General features: G+C 38.8%; 1 protein-coding gene across 1 annotated transcript; it reads right to left on the reverse strand.

The window, feature by feature from the left end:
- Positions 1-1,791: 1,791 nt before the first annotated feature.
- On the reverse strand, positions 1,792-17,033 carry nrap (nebulin-related anchoring protein). The gene is made up of 43 exons (XM_077738916.1): positions 16,888-17,033; positions 16,426-16,520; positions 15,266-15,353; positions 14,145-14,249; positions 13,880-13,984; positions 13,035-13,142; positions 12,858-12,962; positions 12,667-12,774; positions 12,375-12,482; positions 11,420-11,527; positions 11,220-11,336; positions 10,532-10,636; positions 10,337-10,444; positions 10,126-10,230; positions 9,963-10,061; positions 9,728-9,832; positions 9,547-9,654; positions 9,369-9,476; positions 9,104-9,301; positions 8,934-9,038; positions 8,753-8,851; positions 8,566-8,670; positions 8,293-8,400; positions 7,955-8,112; positions 7,717-7,870; positions 7,543-7,647; positions 6,683-6,781; positions 6,511-6,615; positions 6,340-6,447; positions 6,043-6,156; positions 5,770-5,967; positions 5,591-5,695; positions 5,401-5,499; positions 5,234-5,338; positions 5,061-5,168; positions 4,270-4,581; positions 4,103-4,207; positions 3,947-4,045; positions 3,767-3,871; positions 3,521-3,628; positions 3,060-3,371; positions 2,355-2,510; positions 1,792-2,267 (listed from the first exon to the last, which is right to left on the reverse strand). Exons 1-43 carry the CDS (start codon positions 16,951-16,953, stop codon positions 1,962-1,964), a joined length of 5,427 nt encoding a protein of 1,808 aa, XP_077595042.1. The 5' UTR covers positions 16,954-17,033; the 3' UTR covers positions 1,792-1,961.
- Between the last annotated feature and the right edge of the window lie 1,195 nt (positions 17,034-18,228).

An 18,228-nucleotide genomic window follows, 5' to 3' on the forward strand; every position in this document is an offset into this window, starting at 1 on the left:
TTGTATCAGGTCATTATTCTTTAAATTAAAGGATATTCAATTCAAGACCTTTTGATCCATTTCATGCACATTTAACACAATCAGCTCTAATTTACTTAAAGTAATAAAATATGTAAATCACTTTTGCAGGACGTACATTTTACACCCATTCCTTCAGTAGTACTAAATCACTCCAAGCTTTAAATACTATTTTATGGCTATAAAACTTTTACTTGCCAATGTATGTATACCGATTCAGACTTTAACATGTCACTCTTGGTATTTGGATCAAGGAATCAATAATCAAACACTGATAAACATCCAATACAGAAGGCCTTCTAGTACAGTAATCCCTCGAATATCACGGTTAATGTAAACCAGACATTGCCGCGATAAATGCAAAATGTATTTATTCATTTATTTATTTTTTCTTCAGTGCCCTAGTAGCAAGAGTGGCTTCCGCTTACGAGTTTCAGTGTGGATTTTCACATTTTTATGAACTTTAAAAAAAATAATAATAACAATAGCGGCAAAAAAATCGCAAAATAGAAATTTCGTGATAATTGAAGGATTACTGTATATGACAATGGATGAGTCCTCCATTTAAAAAAAACAAGTTCATTTTAGGAGAAATAAAAACTTTATTTTGTGAGCCGCAACATTTCTCCCGAGCACAGCTTTGAATTTTGGCATCATTAAAGCTGATCCTGCCAGACTTCACGATGTCCCATAACACGAATAACAAATCACATTTCTCCACTGACGCCCAATCTGTCAGCTCACTGGTCTGTTCTGTTAAATTTCACAATTCTTTTACTTTCATGTGCCTTTCTAGACATTTTGATTCTTCATTAAACCCTTTCTAGAGTACCTAGTGAACTCATTGGTTAACATTTGTTAATAGTAATGAAAGACAAGTTCATTTTCACCATTTCTATGCAATGTCTGTCTCTATTTTTTTTAAAAATATACTTTTTAAAAATAATCAAAAAATAAATGTATATTTTAAATCTATTCTTTTTATTATTTATCAACTTACTAGTGTTAGTCAATTTTTATTTTTGACTTTTCCGATTTTTCTTTTAAATTACCATTTTATTCATTTTTAGTTTAGGTTTTCTTAAATAGCCCAAAACAGTCACTTGGCCTACAAAGGGTTAAATGCTCAATTTTGTCCATTCAAAAAATATGCCACTGTATCCAGAACATTCTTTTTTTCAACACCTAACCAATTCCATCTACATACGACATTCTCGCATCCTTCGTTGGAGCTCCTTCAGTGCCATTGACCGTATTAGAATCCATTTTAAGGTAGGATGGCTGACCTTAAGTGATTGTGTTTTGTATCCAAAACACGTAGCATTAATACAAAAATACTAGATATAGAAAATAAAATAGAAAAAAGACAGCTAAATATAGAAAGTTTCAATCTAGGATTAAAATATCTTGTATTCTAAAATAAAAGGCAGCAATATGCTAATGTGTGTGTATATATATATATATATATATATATATATATATATATATATATATATATATATATATATATATATATATATATATATATATATATATATATATATATATATATATATATATATATATATATATATATATATATATATATATATATATATATATATATATATATATATATATATATATATATATATATATATATATATATATATATATATATATATATATATATATATATATATATATATATATATATATATATATATATATATATATATATATATATATATATATATATATATATATATATTTTTTTTTTTTTTTTATTTTTTTTATTACCTATTTATTAAAGTCAAACCTGTCTTTTCCTGTGTCTGTATTTTCACCCACTTGCTACTGTGACAGTGAAATTTCCCGAATTTCGCTTTGGATATCTATCATCGTCCATGGCACTGAATGAGTAAATCATCCGTCCGGCGTCAGTTTGAATTGCATCGAAAGTTCTAAGCGTCTTTTACGGCCTTTGCCTTTAGCGTGCCGTGTCGGGCTGCCTGTGAAGTGCTGCTTGATTTCTTCTCCATTGACTTAAAAGTGGAGCTGCTGCTTGTGGTAGTGGTAGTAGTGGTCTTCTTCTGCACTGTTTGGAAGGTCTTTGCCCGATTGACGTTAAGCACCTCAGTGGCGTCCATATTGACGTCTCTTCGCGTCTCATTGTTGCTCTCGGCGAGCTCGGATTTATTTTGTTGCCAGCGCTGCTGCTCTTGTAGTTCTTGTTCTTGTTGCTCTTCCATCCTCTGCTGGTAGTGAAGCTGCAAATGGTGGAAGAAAAAAGGGGATTTGGGCCTCATGGGAAGGGAAAAATTGTAAACCACACCTGAAAAGTGATTTAGTCTCACCATGATCATGCGCTGGTACTTAGCGATGGCCTCATCCGTGCTCACGCCATCGGCAAAGCCTAGTTCTGCGGCTCGACGAGCCAGCTCGGCTTTGTGGGAGCCGGGTGGGGTCCAGCCCGTTCCCTTCATCCGGTTCAGGTCCGACTTGTAGTTGACCTGTGGCGGGCGACAAGACACGATAGCATTCCCACTTTAATCTTTTAAATTTTGCATGCCGCAACGTAACAGTGAGTGGGCAAGGCTGTCCGTCTCCTTGTGCCCTGCGATTGGCTGGCCACCGATTCAGGGTGTGTCCCACCTCTGGGCCAGAGTTAACTGGGATAGGCTCCAGCATCCCCTGTGACGCTAATGAGAATAAATCAGTTCAGAAAATGAATGAATGACCAAAAAGGATAAAAATTGTGACAATATCTGCTTTGTTTTTATGTTACCTGAACCGAATGCTGTTTAGTTTTAGATGTACTGTAATTGTTTTGGATATAAAGATTTAATTTGGTGTTCAAAAAGCTGTTTTTCAATCTTGAGTCTTAAAGAAAAGGGTGTCATCTTATATTCAGTCCTTTATGGTAAATCATTTGTTTTCTGCTTATCCTCAAAAGTCGTGTGGTTACTGGAGCCCATTCTAGACCACTCTGGAGCCAGATGGCTCCACTGTTGAGTTTTTGAATCATTTCTTGAAGTTCCCCTTTTAGCGGTTGGACTTACATCGCTCTGCAGCTCGTAGGCTCGCTTGGCGTGCTGGACTTGAAGCTGTTGAGAGTCGCATGTGTAGTCGTGGAGCTTTCTTCGGTAGGTCAGGTCGCTGGCCTGCGCTTGACTCTTCTTGGCCAGTAGGAATTCGGGCTGGTCGGCGTGGATCTTGTAGTTAGAGCGCTCCTCCTTGGATTGCCGCTTGTACTCCAGGTTGCTCTGGAGTTTGCTGGCCGCCAGCGAGTGCAACATTTTGGGGTCGTCCTCCACGCAACGCAGTCCCACCTGTTGGCCCTTCTCGCGTAGGTGAGAATCCTTGTACAGCACCTGCTCGAGGGAAGAGGGAGGAGTTGGTAGCTATATCTATAGCAATAGCTTATGGTATTCATTAAAAACACAAACGAAGCAGGCTTCTGTCCTTGTAGATGGAACATTTTCACTAAGCTGTAACTATGTCTTACATAGGCTGCACTTACGTCACTAGCAATTTGCCTGGAAGCTTTTGCCGTTTGGAAGGGGATGGCGTCCAGCCTCAAATCGTAGCCCAGTGTCTTCACTAGCTCCCCGGAAGCCTTGTAGACTTTCTGCAACATGGAGAAAATTTGGGGTACTGAGAAACATATATTTTGGGTGTAATTGCACGAATGGTCTGAAAGAAGAATGGCATTGAATTGTGAGAAAAAATTAAATTTGACGAATTTTCCTATTTTAGCAGTTCTTACATCGCTAATGTGCCTGGCGTTCATCTTGGCTCGGACAAAGTCGGGATCGTCTGGATGTAACGTGTACTTGTTCATGTCGTCGTTCCTGCCCGATTTGTACAACCTCTGAATGAAGAATAGAAAGAATGGATCAAAAATTGCAAAAAAATGTTTACAAGGATTCCCTAGTCACAATGTTACCTCGCTGCATTGTTGATAGCTGGTTTTGGCGTGGAGAATATCGGGGGAGTCTGTCACTGAGGTGAACTTCAGGCTGTCTGGCAGTTGGCGGTATCGCTTCTGCAAAAGTGCTTTGTGTCTTATATGCGTCTGGTAAATCAAAAAGTGACAACTTACCTCACTGAGCATAGCTCCAGCCTTCTTGGCCGACTCAAGCTGTGGTGCCCCCACGCCGTCCCAAGCTACGCCCCTCATGAAGTTTAAGTCCGACTTGTACAGCGTCTAGACCGAAGCAGGGGTTGTGTGAGCTAGGGGTGTTTTTTCGCCCTCGGTTGAAGCCTCACCTCGCTTTGCAGGTCATAGGCCTTCTTGGCCCACTTGACCTTCATGTCATCGGCAAGAGCGGTGTACTCGTGAATCCTCTTCCTGTAGTCCTGCTCACTGGCCAGGGCTTGAGCATTCTTGGCCGTGACAAGGTGGACCATATCGGGCGTCAGGTGGTAGCGCCCGCTAGCTGTCAGGGCGTCTTTGCGGTAATCCTGATTGCTTGCTAGCCGGTTTGCATGCGTGTAATGCAACAGGTACGTGTCGTCCAAAACGCTTTGGGCACCAATGTGCTTCCCTTTTTGCATCAGGTGGTTGTACCTGTACTTGTACTGCAAAGGATAAAAAAATCATGGATTTGCAGATGTAGTCAGCACAAAATCTAGGAGATTGGATGCTTCGAAACAGGTGTCAAATACACGGATCACATGATGGAAATGGCCCACTGGTGGGTCCAATCTGCCACCATTAAAACAAAAAAAATTCCAGTTGTGTAATTGAGTGTGTGCGCCAATGTACTTGGCTCAGTTTGGCAACCACGGTCTAGAACAGGAGTGGGCAAACCAGTTTTGGGGGCCGCTGTGGGTGCAGGTTTTTGTTCCAATCGATCAGGCAAAGACACTTTAACCAATGAGATTTCTGTAGTAAACAAGAAGCACCTGACCGCAATCCACTAATTGCACTTGTAAAACACCAGATTGGTGAAACAGTGTCCTCTTAATGGGTTGGAATGAAGACCTACACCCACTGCAGCCCTTTATGGAATAGTTTGCCCAGCCCTGGTCTAGAAAGATTTGGATAGTAATCTTACATCACTGGCGATACCCGTGGAGCTCTTGGCCGCCTGGAATGGGATGTCCTGCATGGTCAGCTTGTAGCCTTGAGCTCTCAGATTGTGCCAAGAGTCCCTGTATCGGATCTGAAGAACAAAAACATCTGGTTTCAAATAGCCAAAGAAGGAGACCTAGATTAAACCGGTCATACCTCGCTAAAGTTAGCTGCATTGATCTTGGCTTGAGTGATCTCCGGTCTCTCAGCTGTAATAGTGTAGTTGTGCTGGTCGCTTACACCTTTTTCTTTGTAAAGACGCTAAGAGATGGAAGATTTAACAATGTAACTTTTGTCATCATTGCGGAAAATCATGCACGTACCTCATTTGTGATCATTCCACTGAATTTGGCATGGATCATATCCGGGGAGTCCGCCACAGATGTGTGCTTGAAGTTGTATGGATATTGGCGATACTTTGTCTAAGAAGGTAGGAATATCGTCTGATTACAGGTTTGAAGACGGCATAATAACTTGAGATTGACTGCTAGGACGATAAATGATCAGTCTTACATCACTGATAAGGTCGGTGGCTTTCCTGGAGCCTTCAATTTGTAAAGCGCCAGTAGCGATCCATGCGGCACCTCGCAGGTAATTGAGGTCCGAGCGATATATCCTCTGAATTGTTGACAAAAATAGCTAATGTGTATCAGGCACATTAAATTTCTGTCAAGATTTTGAGTGACTCGTACCTCGCTCTGCAGATTGTACGCTTTCTTAGCCGCTTGTAGCTTCATGTCATCCGGTAGTGTGGTGTACTGGTGCAGGAAGAGACGGTAGTCCTGGTCACTGACCAAAGACTGCGCCTTCTTGGCATGGACGACTTCCATCATGTCCATGGGTAGGTGATGCTTGGAGAGTTCGCCGGCTGACTCTTTCTTATATGTAATCTATGTTGCAAGTGGAAGATTTGTGATTTTTACTGCAAGCGTTTGCAAATTAGAAAAGGGAGAGGAAACACCTACATCACTTTGTAGCTTGTTGGCATAAACAGAGTGAGCTATGTTAATGTCGTCCTGTAATCCTTTCAACCCAATCATCTTCCCTTTGGTCCTCTCGAACTCCCCTTTGTACTTTTGCTATAAGAAAATAGATTAGATTAGAATTTTATTTCATCCTGTATTTGGGAATTTTCTTGGTTGTCGTAGCAAGACAGACAGATACAAGACATTGTAGACCTAGATAAGAAACTGGAGCCACACACAACATTTGAAATATCTTGTATATCGCGAATCAAGTCAAATAGTCCATTAATCACTCACATCACTGAGGATATCTGCAGACGCTTTGGCCGACTGGAACGGAATAGCGTCCAGGCGCAGTTTATATCCGCCATCGCGTAGTTTCATCCAAGATTCTTTGTAACGACTCTGAAATTAAACTGTGTCAATTTGTACAATCTGGAAAAAGATTAAATTTAGGTATGGGCTTACTTCACTGAGGTTTAAGGCGTTGATTTTCGCTTGCACAACCTCTGGTAACTCCTCGTTGAGGGTGTAGTTGTGCTTCATGTTTTCTCCTTTCTCCCTATACAATCTCTGAAAAGACAAACATAATTTAATTTCATGATGCTTAGGAGTGGGTACTGTGGTCTGGGGTACGCACATCGATTGCCAGTTTGTTGCTGAGTTTGGCCTGAACCATTTCTGGTGTGTCCTCAACGCTGGTAAACTTCAAGGCGCTCACATCCTGCCGGTACTTTTTCTAAAATAACAAAGTTGTCATAATCGTCATTTGAAAATTTCATCGGATATTTGATCATGAATAGCTTTGAGTTCTATCTCTGTCGGTTAGACAACTAGTATACTTACCGTATTTACTCGCATATAAGCCAATCCCGCGTATCAGTCGCACCCTTAAAATTGTTGAATTTTACAATTTCTCGCGTATAAGCTGCCTCTTCACAATTTCACCTCCATATTCATGATTTTAATAGGGAGTTTAAATGTGTTACTTTTAAAGGAAAATCTTAAGAAAAATCATCACACTTGGTAGTTCTGAAATACTTCATGAATCAAAAGCATATCATTAGGGTCAATATCAGAAGGAAGTTAATATGCCTGTCTTTCTAAAAGCAAAATATCATTATTCAATTTGGAAAATATACATATAGCATGTCAGCAAGCAATGTATCCAGCAAAATCTACAAAATCATAAATTTAGTGCATACTGATTGGGCGCCCCGTCCACTTTGGAGAAAAATTTTGACTTTTAAGTGCACCCAATGATAGTAAATATGTGCCGCTTTACGTTTGTATGTTTTTTATGGTTTAAAAAGGTGAGTTGCAATCATTAATCAGGAGCGCAATTGGCCGATGTTGACTGTCATTTTGGGTCTTCACTTTTCAGCTTTACACAGTCGTACCTATTTAAAATTTCTCATCACAGAAACTTCTCCTAGTGGTTAAGGCTTGCTTTCTAGAAAATAACTACAACGTTCTCTCAGTTAGAAGTTGAGACGTTACCTCGCTAAGGACCTCTCCGGCTTTTTTGGCCTGCTGAACATCCAGCGATTCTGAAGCCTCCCAGCCGACACCCCTCATCCAGTTGAGATCGGATCGGTAGAGTTTCTATAGACATCTTTTAGTTATTTTTAAAAGGCTTAAGAAAGCACCACTGCTCGGATTGGTGGAACTTACATCGCTCTGCAGTCCATAGGCCTTCTTTGCCCAGGTAACTTTCATGTCAGTTGGCAGCGTGGTGTATTCATGTAAGTATGTTCTGTAATTGTAATCAGCCGCCAGATCTTGGGCCTTCTTGGCCTGACTGATGTTCAGCATGTCCAGAGAAACACTGGGGGAAGGATGTTTTTCGTTTTCAAAAAATGAAAAGTACAACTCCCTTCGAGGGGATAAACATTACTCATGATGGTCTCACTTGAATTGGGTCTTGGTGTCCTCATACTTCTTCTTGTAGTCGCGGCCACTCTGCAGTTTCGTGGCCAGAGCCGAGTGAGCCATCTGAGAGTCGTCACTGACCGACTTAATTCCAATAACCTTTCCTTTATTTTTCTCGTACTGCTCTTTGTATTTGACCTGCCAGAGAAATAGTTGGCATTTACCCCATCAACATTTTGTTCAGTAAGTAGGTAAGTCAGTGTAAAGTAGATTTGCATGACGCTTTAGTAGCTTGACAGTTATTTCTTGGAATTCAATTAATTGGAAGTTTATGGACGAAGTTGGTGTGTCTTGGGGAAAGGGGGCAAAAAAACTTACATCACTGGCCAGGTCCCTCTTAGCTTTGGCCGTAAGAATCGAAAGTGAATCCAGTCGAAGCTCAAAACCCTTTTCCCTCTGTTTCTCCCATTGACTCTTGTAGACTTTCTGAAAGAAGAATGATCAATAGTGTGTTTAGGATTTGCAGATAAACAAAAATCTAACCCTAACGTTGTAAGGACGAACATAGATTTCTATGCTAATCCCATTTTGTTTTTCATTTTGAAAGAGTTAAACCACCTTTCAATTTAAATTTAAGTTCACACCACTTACCCCACTGAGAAGCTCAGCATTAGCCTTTGCTTGTCTAAATAGCGGTTCATCCTTGGTCATGGTGTACTGGTGGATCATCTGCTCCGTGTTTGCTTTATACGCCAACTGTAGATCACAGTTAGATATTGTGATAATGAGCAATAGCAGCACCAAAAACAAGTGTGCATTCAAAACTCAATGACTTTACATCGCTCTGCAATTCTTGACTCTTCTTTGCGTGACGGATGGAAAGGTTATCCGCCACGTGGGTGAACTTGATGCGATCTACCTTCTGTCGATATTTATTCTATAAAAGAGACAGCAACACTGTCATAGTGTGTCACCTTAATCCGGCGCTATCATGAATTCGACAGATGACAAAAACTGACCTCACTGAGCAGATCTCCTGCTTTCTTAGCTTGAGTGAGGTCGAGACAGCCATCGGCCTCCCAGCCCACCCCTCTCATCCAGTTCAGGTCTGAGCGATACTGGTTCTGAAAAGCAAAAGAGAATGATGAGTTGACTGCAAAAACCTGGCATCAATAGTCTGTTTTCCTACCTCACTCTGCAAAGAATATGCCTTTTTGGCTTGCTGGACCTTGATGTCGTCGGCCATGACGGTGTAGTCGTGCAGCCTGGTGCGATATTCTAAGTCGCTGGCCAGAGCTTGGGCCTTTTTGGCGTGACTCAGGTTGACCATGTCCATACCCAGGCTGAAGTGGGACTGGTTTTCCTTGGACCCCTTTTTGTACGCAATCTGGAGGAGGAGCTCCACAATTAATTCCTAAACAGTTGCGCGAATAGGCTCACTACGGATGACTTACGTCGCTGCGCATCTTGGCCACTTGAAGCGAATGCAGAGTTTTGGAATCACTCACGTTGACGCCCACGGCCACTTCCTTGTTCTTCAAGTAGTTTTCCTTATATTTAAGCTGCAAAAAATGAGGTTTATTGTGAGTGATTCTTTCAGTTTTAACAGATTTTAGTTTGTGCTTTTCTTACATCGCTGGCGAGGTCTCGGGAAGCCTTTGCCGCCTTGACGCTAAGGACGTCTACACCAATGTCGCAGGCTTTGGACTTGGTCTTTTCCCAGGCTTCCTTATACTTTATCTGGTTTGAAAGTGGTTTTGAAGTGTGAGCACTTGAGAATCGCTCAACACGGTAAAAATGGGTTCTCACTTACATCGCTACACAAGGCGGCATTATCCTTGGCCTTTTTGATTTGGGGCAGGTCCTCGTGTAGGGTGTATAGATGCTTAGTCTTCTCATAGTCGGCTTTGTAGTTTAACTGGATGAGGATTGTGAAAAAGGTTTGAGGCCAAGCATTATTGAAACAGTTACTAATGTATCTTTACAAATGCCTGCCTTCCGGTTGCAAATATCATTCTAAATCATTCTACCTTTGCCTCGGCACTTACGTTGCTGATAAGATGGGCGTTTTTCCTGGCCAGGAGGATCTCCGGAGTGTCGGCCACAAGGTTGTACTTGACTTGGTCAATGTGCTGCCTGTAGTTCTTCTGCACAGCAGAATTTCTCAATTAGGAAATTCTAAAGCATCCTTATTGACTCTCCAGAACTCACGTCTTTCAATGGGTCCAGTTTCCTCTGACAGCGGTAGCCCGGTGTCAACGTAGCTTGGTAGTTGTACTCGACTTGATCTTGATCGTTACATTGCTTGTATGATATCTGGATAACATGAGAAAGACCAGATCAATCTAAGAAAATATCCAGGTACTAATCATACTAAACATTTCAGATGCCGACTTCAGAAAATGATTTTTTAGTCACTTACATCACTCGCCAGTGTGCGGGCTTTTATCGCGTGCATAGTCTTTCTGTCCATTCCTGAGTCTTCGTAGTGGCCCTTCATATCAGTGAGGTACTTCTCTTTGTATTTGTTCTTTTCAAATAGGAAGATAACGTACAGGTTATCAACACTATACCCGGAGTAAAAGTATCATGATGAATCGTAACGGTCTATACTTACATCACTTGTAAACTTAGCGACTTTGGTGGCATTTTGGAATTGGGGCGTCTCGCAGAAGTTGATGCTGTGGCCTTTGCTGTTCTCCAAGTCTTTCTTATACTCCACCTGCCGGTTTGAGATAGAAATAAACTTTGGTTTCTTGTACTATGGTTCTATTGTTCACATGATGGCACACTGGTTTATCTTCTAGAGCAAGGATGTCAGACCATTTTAGATATAATATTTAAATTTCTTTTATAAATGATTTAAAAGCCCTGTATATTCAGTTTTTTATAGATCTAAAATAAAGTTTATTTTAGCTTTTTTTAAATATATTTTTAGATTATACAAACTGATTTTTGAACTAAAAACTGAAAACAATGATTAAAAAATACAATTATTGATTTAAAAGGGGGAAAATAAGGACATTTAATATACATATATACTCTTCATTTTAATTTGATCCTAAAACAGAAAGTCGGCACTCATAATTTACTTTCCCGGGCAACACGAAATGATGCGGGGGGCCAGATTTGGCCCGCGGGCCGCCACTTTGACACATGTCAGCTAGAGCCTCTCGATAAATTTAAAGCGAGCGTCACAAATCACTCGCAGTAAAAACCTAAAGACTATAATGTGTGCAGTGACATTATGTGGGAACGATGCGGCTGTGGCATGTCAAAGATGCCAAGCCAAGCGCCAGTCTCACCTCGCTGACGAGCTTGTTGATCTTGCGGGCATTCATCAGGGCCAGGTTGTCCTCAGAGGTCAGGTTGTGGAAATGGGATGAGCCCTTCATCTTACTCAAGTCTTTTCTGTATTTCAGCTGTGGGAAAAGCAGACAGATAAACTCTATTTCTGCTAACTTAATCAATGTAGATTTAAATCAATATAGATTCATCAACTCACGTCGCTCGCGTTTTCCTGAGCCTTCTTAGCAAAGTGATAACCGGGTGTTATCATGGCGGGGAAGCTTCCTTTGCCCCGTTGCTGCTCGTACTCTTCGGTGTAGGTCATCTACAGGAACACGATTAAGATGATTCTCCCATAATCCTATGCCAATCACTTTTGGCCCACCAGTACTCAATTAAACCTGATAGACTGTGCTATGCACTATTTGCCTGCTTAATCTTGTGCTAAACTTTTTTTTATATTATATACTACATTTCTATAAGAAAGTGATATATACACGTATAGGTGTATACTTGAAGTTTTGTTTCAAGACAAATTTTGACTTTCGGACTTATTTGCCCAAAAGCTCAGTCTGGGTCTCCATTGGAGATTTTTTTCTTACCCCCTATCTGTTTTTTTTTTTTAATAGATATGTTTTTTTTCCAGTAACGATTTAATGCTCATATTTCTGGAGCATTAAAATCAATGCAAAAATTATTTCAAATATGTTTTCAGTATTAAAGCTGGTTTGTCCTCGATAAATTTTTCGTTTACAATTATAATTATGTTCTGTAACGATTGTTAACTTATAAAGTGATGCAGCCAAAAATACCATAGTATATACTGAGAACAAAAGCGCATTTACAGGAGCAGATCCGATCTTGTGACCAAATCCGATAATTTTTCAATACCCCAAACATGGCCATATTGGGTGCAGATGCTGATACTGAATATCGGATTGGAACATTACTAATCTCCATCTCTGGACTTTAACACTTTTGCTGCTATTGATGCCATTATCGATGTCATTCGAACCATTTAGCCCCTCCTAGTCAAATGGATTGGACTGCCATTGCCAGAAAAATATAAATTACCATCTTTTTTTACAAACTTTGGCTGTCATTGAATGAGAAGAATAATCTAAATATCATCAATGCTTTTTAAGCCAACTTTTGGAAGACAAATGAATGACCTGGCTCAAGTGATCCGCATTCTCTCTGGCACGTAACATTTCTGTGGCGGCAACTTCAGCACTGGCTTTGCCCTTGATCTCCTGCTCGTACACATGCCGATATTTCACCTGGCGTAAGAGGCAGAGAAAACACTTGACTTCAACCACATTGTGTACAGAACTACAAAATCACTCCCACTATAGTATATATATATATATATATGTTTAACAAGAAACATTTGCGGCGATTATGTAAGAGATCTATATTAGTAGTGTGTTCGCTATATGATATCAGAGGATTTAAACCGCTTACAGTGCTGGCCTGTTCGCATGCCTTTTTGGACATCTTGTATCCTGGGGTGAGATGTGCAGGAAAGCTGCCTTTTCCTTTACGCTGCTCGTAATCCTCCGTGTAGGCGTACTACATCAAGAATATTAGCCAAAAAAAGTATATCAAAAATTTGGATCAGTTGAAATAAAGGCTGGTGCGTGACAAGGTCTTACATCGCTGACAATCTGTCCTTGTTTCTTCGCTAGGATCACCTCTGGGGGGTCGGCAAAGGCGGTGTACTTTGAAACTCTCTCCTCGTGTCCTTTTTTGTATTTAAGCTTTTGGGATAGAAGGCAAAAAGTTCAGTGTGGACACAAAACGACGAATAGATTTGGTAGATGTTGGCTTACGTCGCTGGCTAAAACGTTGGCGTTTTTGGCAACCTGGTAGCTCGGTGTGATCAGAGCTGGAAAGCTGCCTTTGCCTTTGGACTGCTCGTATTGCTCCATGTACTTTACCTGTGATGAGATGTCACAAAAGTCGTAATCAGATTCTGTAATCTCGTGTAAATCCTCAAGTCAAAGCATCCCACACACAGATTTGTTTTTTAGTCTGTGTATCCTTTGCATTCGCATTACAGAATCACAACACAAAATCAAAGAAAACTAAAATTAGATTTAGTTGTTCCCCAAGAGTGAACAGGTCCCCCCAAAAATTGACAAAAACTTCCCCATTTAGTTTCAAACAACATTCAATACCCACCTAAAGACCCCAAAACGTTTTCACTAATTCCTATTGATTTTATTCAATAAATAAAAATATATAAAATCAATAGGAACTGCTCTGCAATGGTTAAAAACCAACAGCAATGAAATCGTAATTTCACCGAAATCAACAGAAAATAACTTGTACAAATAGGATGGGCTTCAAAAGTGACCTGAGATCAACCAAATAGGACCTGTAACTACCATAAGTGGCCCAAAAATGCCCCCAAAATCAACAAAAGGGACCAGAAATCAACTGGAAGTCACATGCTACTGCCCGGAAATCAATAGTATTTATCAGGAATTGATCTTTCCTACGTAAATAAGTGCCAAATCAACTGACGTGATTGGAAATTAAGAGCTAAAGACCTTGTATTGCCCCTAATTTACCACATTCCACATCTTGCTTGCAGAACACTGATTTTTATTATCTGTTCTAGAAGTGCAAGTTCGAACAAATCTTTGAGAAGAGAACCAAAGACTCAACTTACATCACTGATGTTCATCTGGGCCTGCGACATGGTCACAATCTCCTGGTTGCTGACCATGCCATACCATGTCTGCTCCTGAGAGAATTCCGATTGCGACTTGAAGGCCTGTGTGAACGCAAAAGGTATTTAGTATCCATTACCTCCCAAAAAAAGTTACATTTTCTGCACAAAAGTCCTTTCTTGTGGTTTATTCCAGAGGATAGAGGGCAAAAATGTAAAGTAAAGCCAACCACGTTTGGACCAGAACTCCCTTTTGGTAGCTCACCTGGCTGGCCATCTGATTGGCTAAACGTGCCCTCTCCAGCTCCGTTGACTTCATGTCACAGTGGAAGGTGGACATAAATCGATCGCCGTCCTCATGATACTTCAGCTACAGGTACACACAGACCACAAAACGTTAAAGCCAAGACCAGCACACATTAAATAATTTTATTGATTTATTTCTCTTTCGTTAAGAAATGAAGAGGAAATCATATCGCTGTTTTTTCCAAATGTATTTATTTATGTTTAATTAGTTTGAACATTTATTTTTAGTGGAAGTTAATCTTTTTAATTTTCTACTATTTCTTTTTTATGTTTATTTTGAATTGGGATTTTCCAATTTTACATTTTTGAATTGTTATTTATCCATTTCCTGAACCACTTTATCTTCACTAGCGTCGCGGGGGGTGACGGATCCTATCACAGCTGAATAGGTGCCCAGGCAATCGCTACTTAGGGGCAATTTTGATTGTCCAACCAGAACTACCATGCATGTTTTTGTAATGTGGGAGGAAATAGGAGTACTCGGAAGAAAACCCACACGGGCCCGGGAGAACATGCAAACTCCACACAGGTGGACCAACCTGGATTTGAACCCAGGACCCCAGGACTGCGAGGCCGACGCGCTAACCACTCAGTCACCCGGCTGCCCGTTTCATTGTTTTATCATTAATATTTTCACGTGAATACGTATATTTAATGTCAATTTAGGCATCAATGGGTTAAAAAGATTAGGTGATGGTTGACTATCAAAATAATCCTTTTTGGCAGGCTTAGCCAGAAGTGGAGTCAGATCAGATATCAACATGTCTGAATCCTCAGTGAGCTGGGGAGTCTGCTGCTAATAGAAGCCGGGGGGGGCTCGTGACATAGACCAAATCCAACAGGTGGAAAAGAGGAAGAGAAGCTGGGGTCTTTTAATTATAGCCGGCAGAAACATAAAAGTCCTCCATGTACCGAAATAACCGCGAATGGATGTCCGCCTCCATTCCGACGCGTTGGCGTCACTACGCACTCACGGCCACCTTTCCTGGAAATTTCAAGTCATCCCACCACTAAATTCTTGCTTTTGTGACTTCAGGTGTGTCATGTTGCACGGGATTCCAAAAGATTAAGTGACATCACCTCACTGCTGGTGTTGCTCTGTTTCTTGGCGTTGACTTTGATGGGCGCCTCGTACACGCTGGTGAATGTGTTGTTCCTTGGGTTGTGTCTGTGGGCGGGAAATGCACACCTTTGGACACTTTCTTCAAATTATTTAACAGCAATGACAGCGATAGATGTCAAACCCCTTTGAAATGATTATGTTTCTGTGACATTTATATATTTAAAAAATAATTATTCCATCAATTTTGAAATATTTGAGTAAATCTATTTATATACAATTTTTCCAAAATATATACGCACGCACACAACTGGTATGTATATATATATATATATATATATATATATATATATATATATATATATATATATATATATATATATATATATATATATATATATATATATATATATATATATATATATATATATATATATATATATATATATATATATATATATATATATATATATATATATATATATATATATATATATATATATATATATATATATATATATATATATATATATATATATATATATATATATATATATATATATATATATATATATATATATATATATATATATATATATATATGTGTATATATATATATATATATATATATATATATATATATATATATATATATATATATATATATATATATATATATGTGTGTATATGTATACACGTGTGTATGTGCGTGTATGTGTATTTGTGTGTATGTGTATGTGTATGTATATTTGTGTGTGTGAGATGTGTATGTATACGTGTGTGTGTGTGCAATTAAAATTAAAATACCAGAAAAGCAAAAGTAGATAACATGACAAAATACATGTTTTAATTTGGCAAACAAAGATTTGATTAAAAACAAAATATTCTCTGATGTATTTAAACTGGAATTTACCCATAAAATTACTTTTACAATAAACTTATTCCCTGCTGCCCTAGTTGTATGTTAGATATTCACAGTGCGTGTGCTTTGGTAGGCAGAAAAAATAATAATAGTAATTTTGAGATATAATATTAGAAAAGATGAAGTTTCCTTGATTTTAATGCTGCAAGTGTCAATACTCTGGATTTACAGTTAAGTCATTTTAAAATCAGATTTGATGTATTCTCATCAATGGCAACTAATGAGTTCAAATGGGAAAAAGGAGAGAATGCTACTTACACTGAGCAGTAGGGCCTCTTCTTGTGGCTGACAAAGTTATTAGCTGTCAGCACCATCTTACAGACGTCACAGTGGAAGCATGCTTTGTGCCAGTTCTGGTAAAAATAATAATAATATATATTTTTTTTTATTTCAGGCAGAAGATGGATGAAAACATTATGAAGGTAAGACCAGCAATACACTATTTGGTGACCACTTCTGATTCAGCATAAGGGTTATTTCAAACCTATTTTTCCCCATGACAGTTTCTTCATGGTTTTACTTGTTATTATAAGTGGACCATGAATGGCAATTTTAAATTTTGACATCATTTTCCCCCCCAACCTGAATTAATTTTCAATACAATACAAAAAAAGGAAAAACAAATACCTCTAAAAACGGACTTACATTATTTTTTATCCAAGATTCCATTAATAAAAGATATCAAAATATAAATCATCAACTTGAGAGAAAGTTTGCTACCTGGTCAATGCAGTTGATCTTCTCAGCCGGGTACACCACAAAGCCACATCTCGCACAAGATTGCATGATGACTGCTTTTTTCTTTATTTCCTCACTTGAAAAATAAAAAGTTGGTCAAAACTGGTAGCAAACAATCAAGCGGTTCCTCCCTTCAGGGTATTCCTGTTACTGCGGCAGTGGTAAACTTAGCTCTGCCGTGTCGTTGGGCCGTCTTACTTGTTACGGCATCCCATGATGGACCACCCCCCCAGTTACCCCTGCGTGCTCGACCACTGGTAGATGCAGCTGTCCATCCATAGGGCATGTCAATGTATCTGTGTCATGATCCCTTGTTGGACAATTAGGTCAACCTTGTTATAACACGTAAGGAGTGAACAATAGTTATAGATAGATGATGTATCAACGTTAGAGGATAAGACAGTCAACATTTTGACGTTTGTATTATTAATACAATCTTAAAATAGCCTAGTATGACCATTAAACCTAACGTTACTTAAACCATTATAGGAACCAGTGGTGTGCCGTCAGGGCCTTCAAGACCTTCTCTGCTGGCCTAAGAAATATCTGAATCACAGACTGGATATTGTGTACAGTTAAAAAGGATTTTTGGTGAGTAAAATATAGCTATATTCCTAAATAATATTTAAATTGTATGAGGTTATCATTGATGATTTTTTTGTGTCGCAGCTGTAGCTGCAGTAGAGGTTTTATAGCCATAAAATAGTTTTTGCTGAAGGCATCACTAGGATATGCACGGACCGCCACTGATAGGAACTCATGGATTGTATTGGCTGCTATTGACGCCTCTAGATTTCCAATCCATTTGGACTGGGGGGTGTGTATGAAACATGAGTATTCATAGCCAGTCCTCCCTGGTTGAATGAGTTGGACATTGAACCTTGTCAATAGCAGTTGTTCTACAATAATAGTCATTAGAATATGTGCTATAATCAATACAAAAAACTTTGAATCTTTTCTGATTTATTTTAAGTTGAAAACAAAAAAAGGGAACTAACACTTCATATTTTCTTATTTTGAAAAATATTTTATATTGTTATTTGTTTTAAACAAAAATGAAATAGTTTCTTTTTCATAATTTTTGCAATTATCTTCAATAAGCTAAATTTTCCATTATTCTAATTTACAAGTTTATTCCTTTTTAAATTGAGAAACGAAGAGGACATTTTTAAAAAAAACTTCATATAATCTTCATTAATATCATTTATATTTAAATAATTTTATAGTGTTGTCGGTGGCCGTAACCAAAGTATTTATAGTCATTATTATAGTCATTTTTACTTTGGTTTTTAACCATTTAATTAATTTTTTTTTTTTTAGTTT

The sequence above is a fragment of the Stigmatopora nigra genome, chromosome 18 (assembly GCF_051989575.1).
Source record: "Stigmatopora nigra isolate UIUO_SnigA chromosome 18, RoL_Snig_1.1, whole genome shotgun sequence".
Classification (NCBI taxonomy): Eukaryota; Metazoa; Chordata; class Actinopteri; order Syngnathiformes; family Syngnathidae; genus Stigmatopora; species Stigmatopora nigra.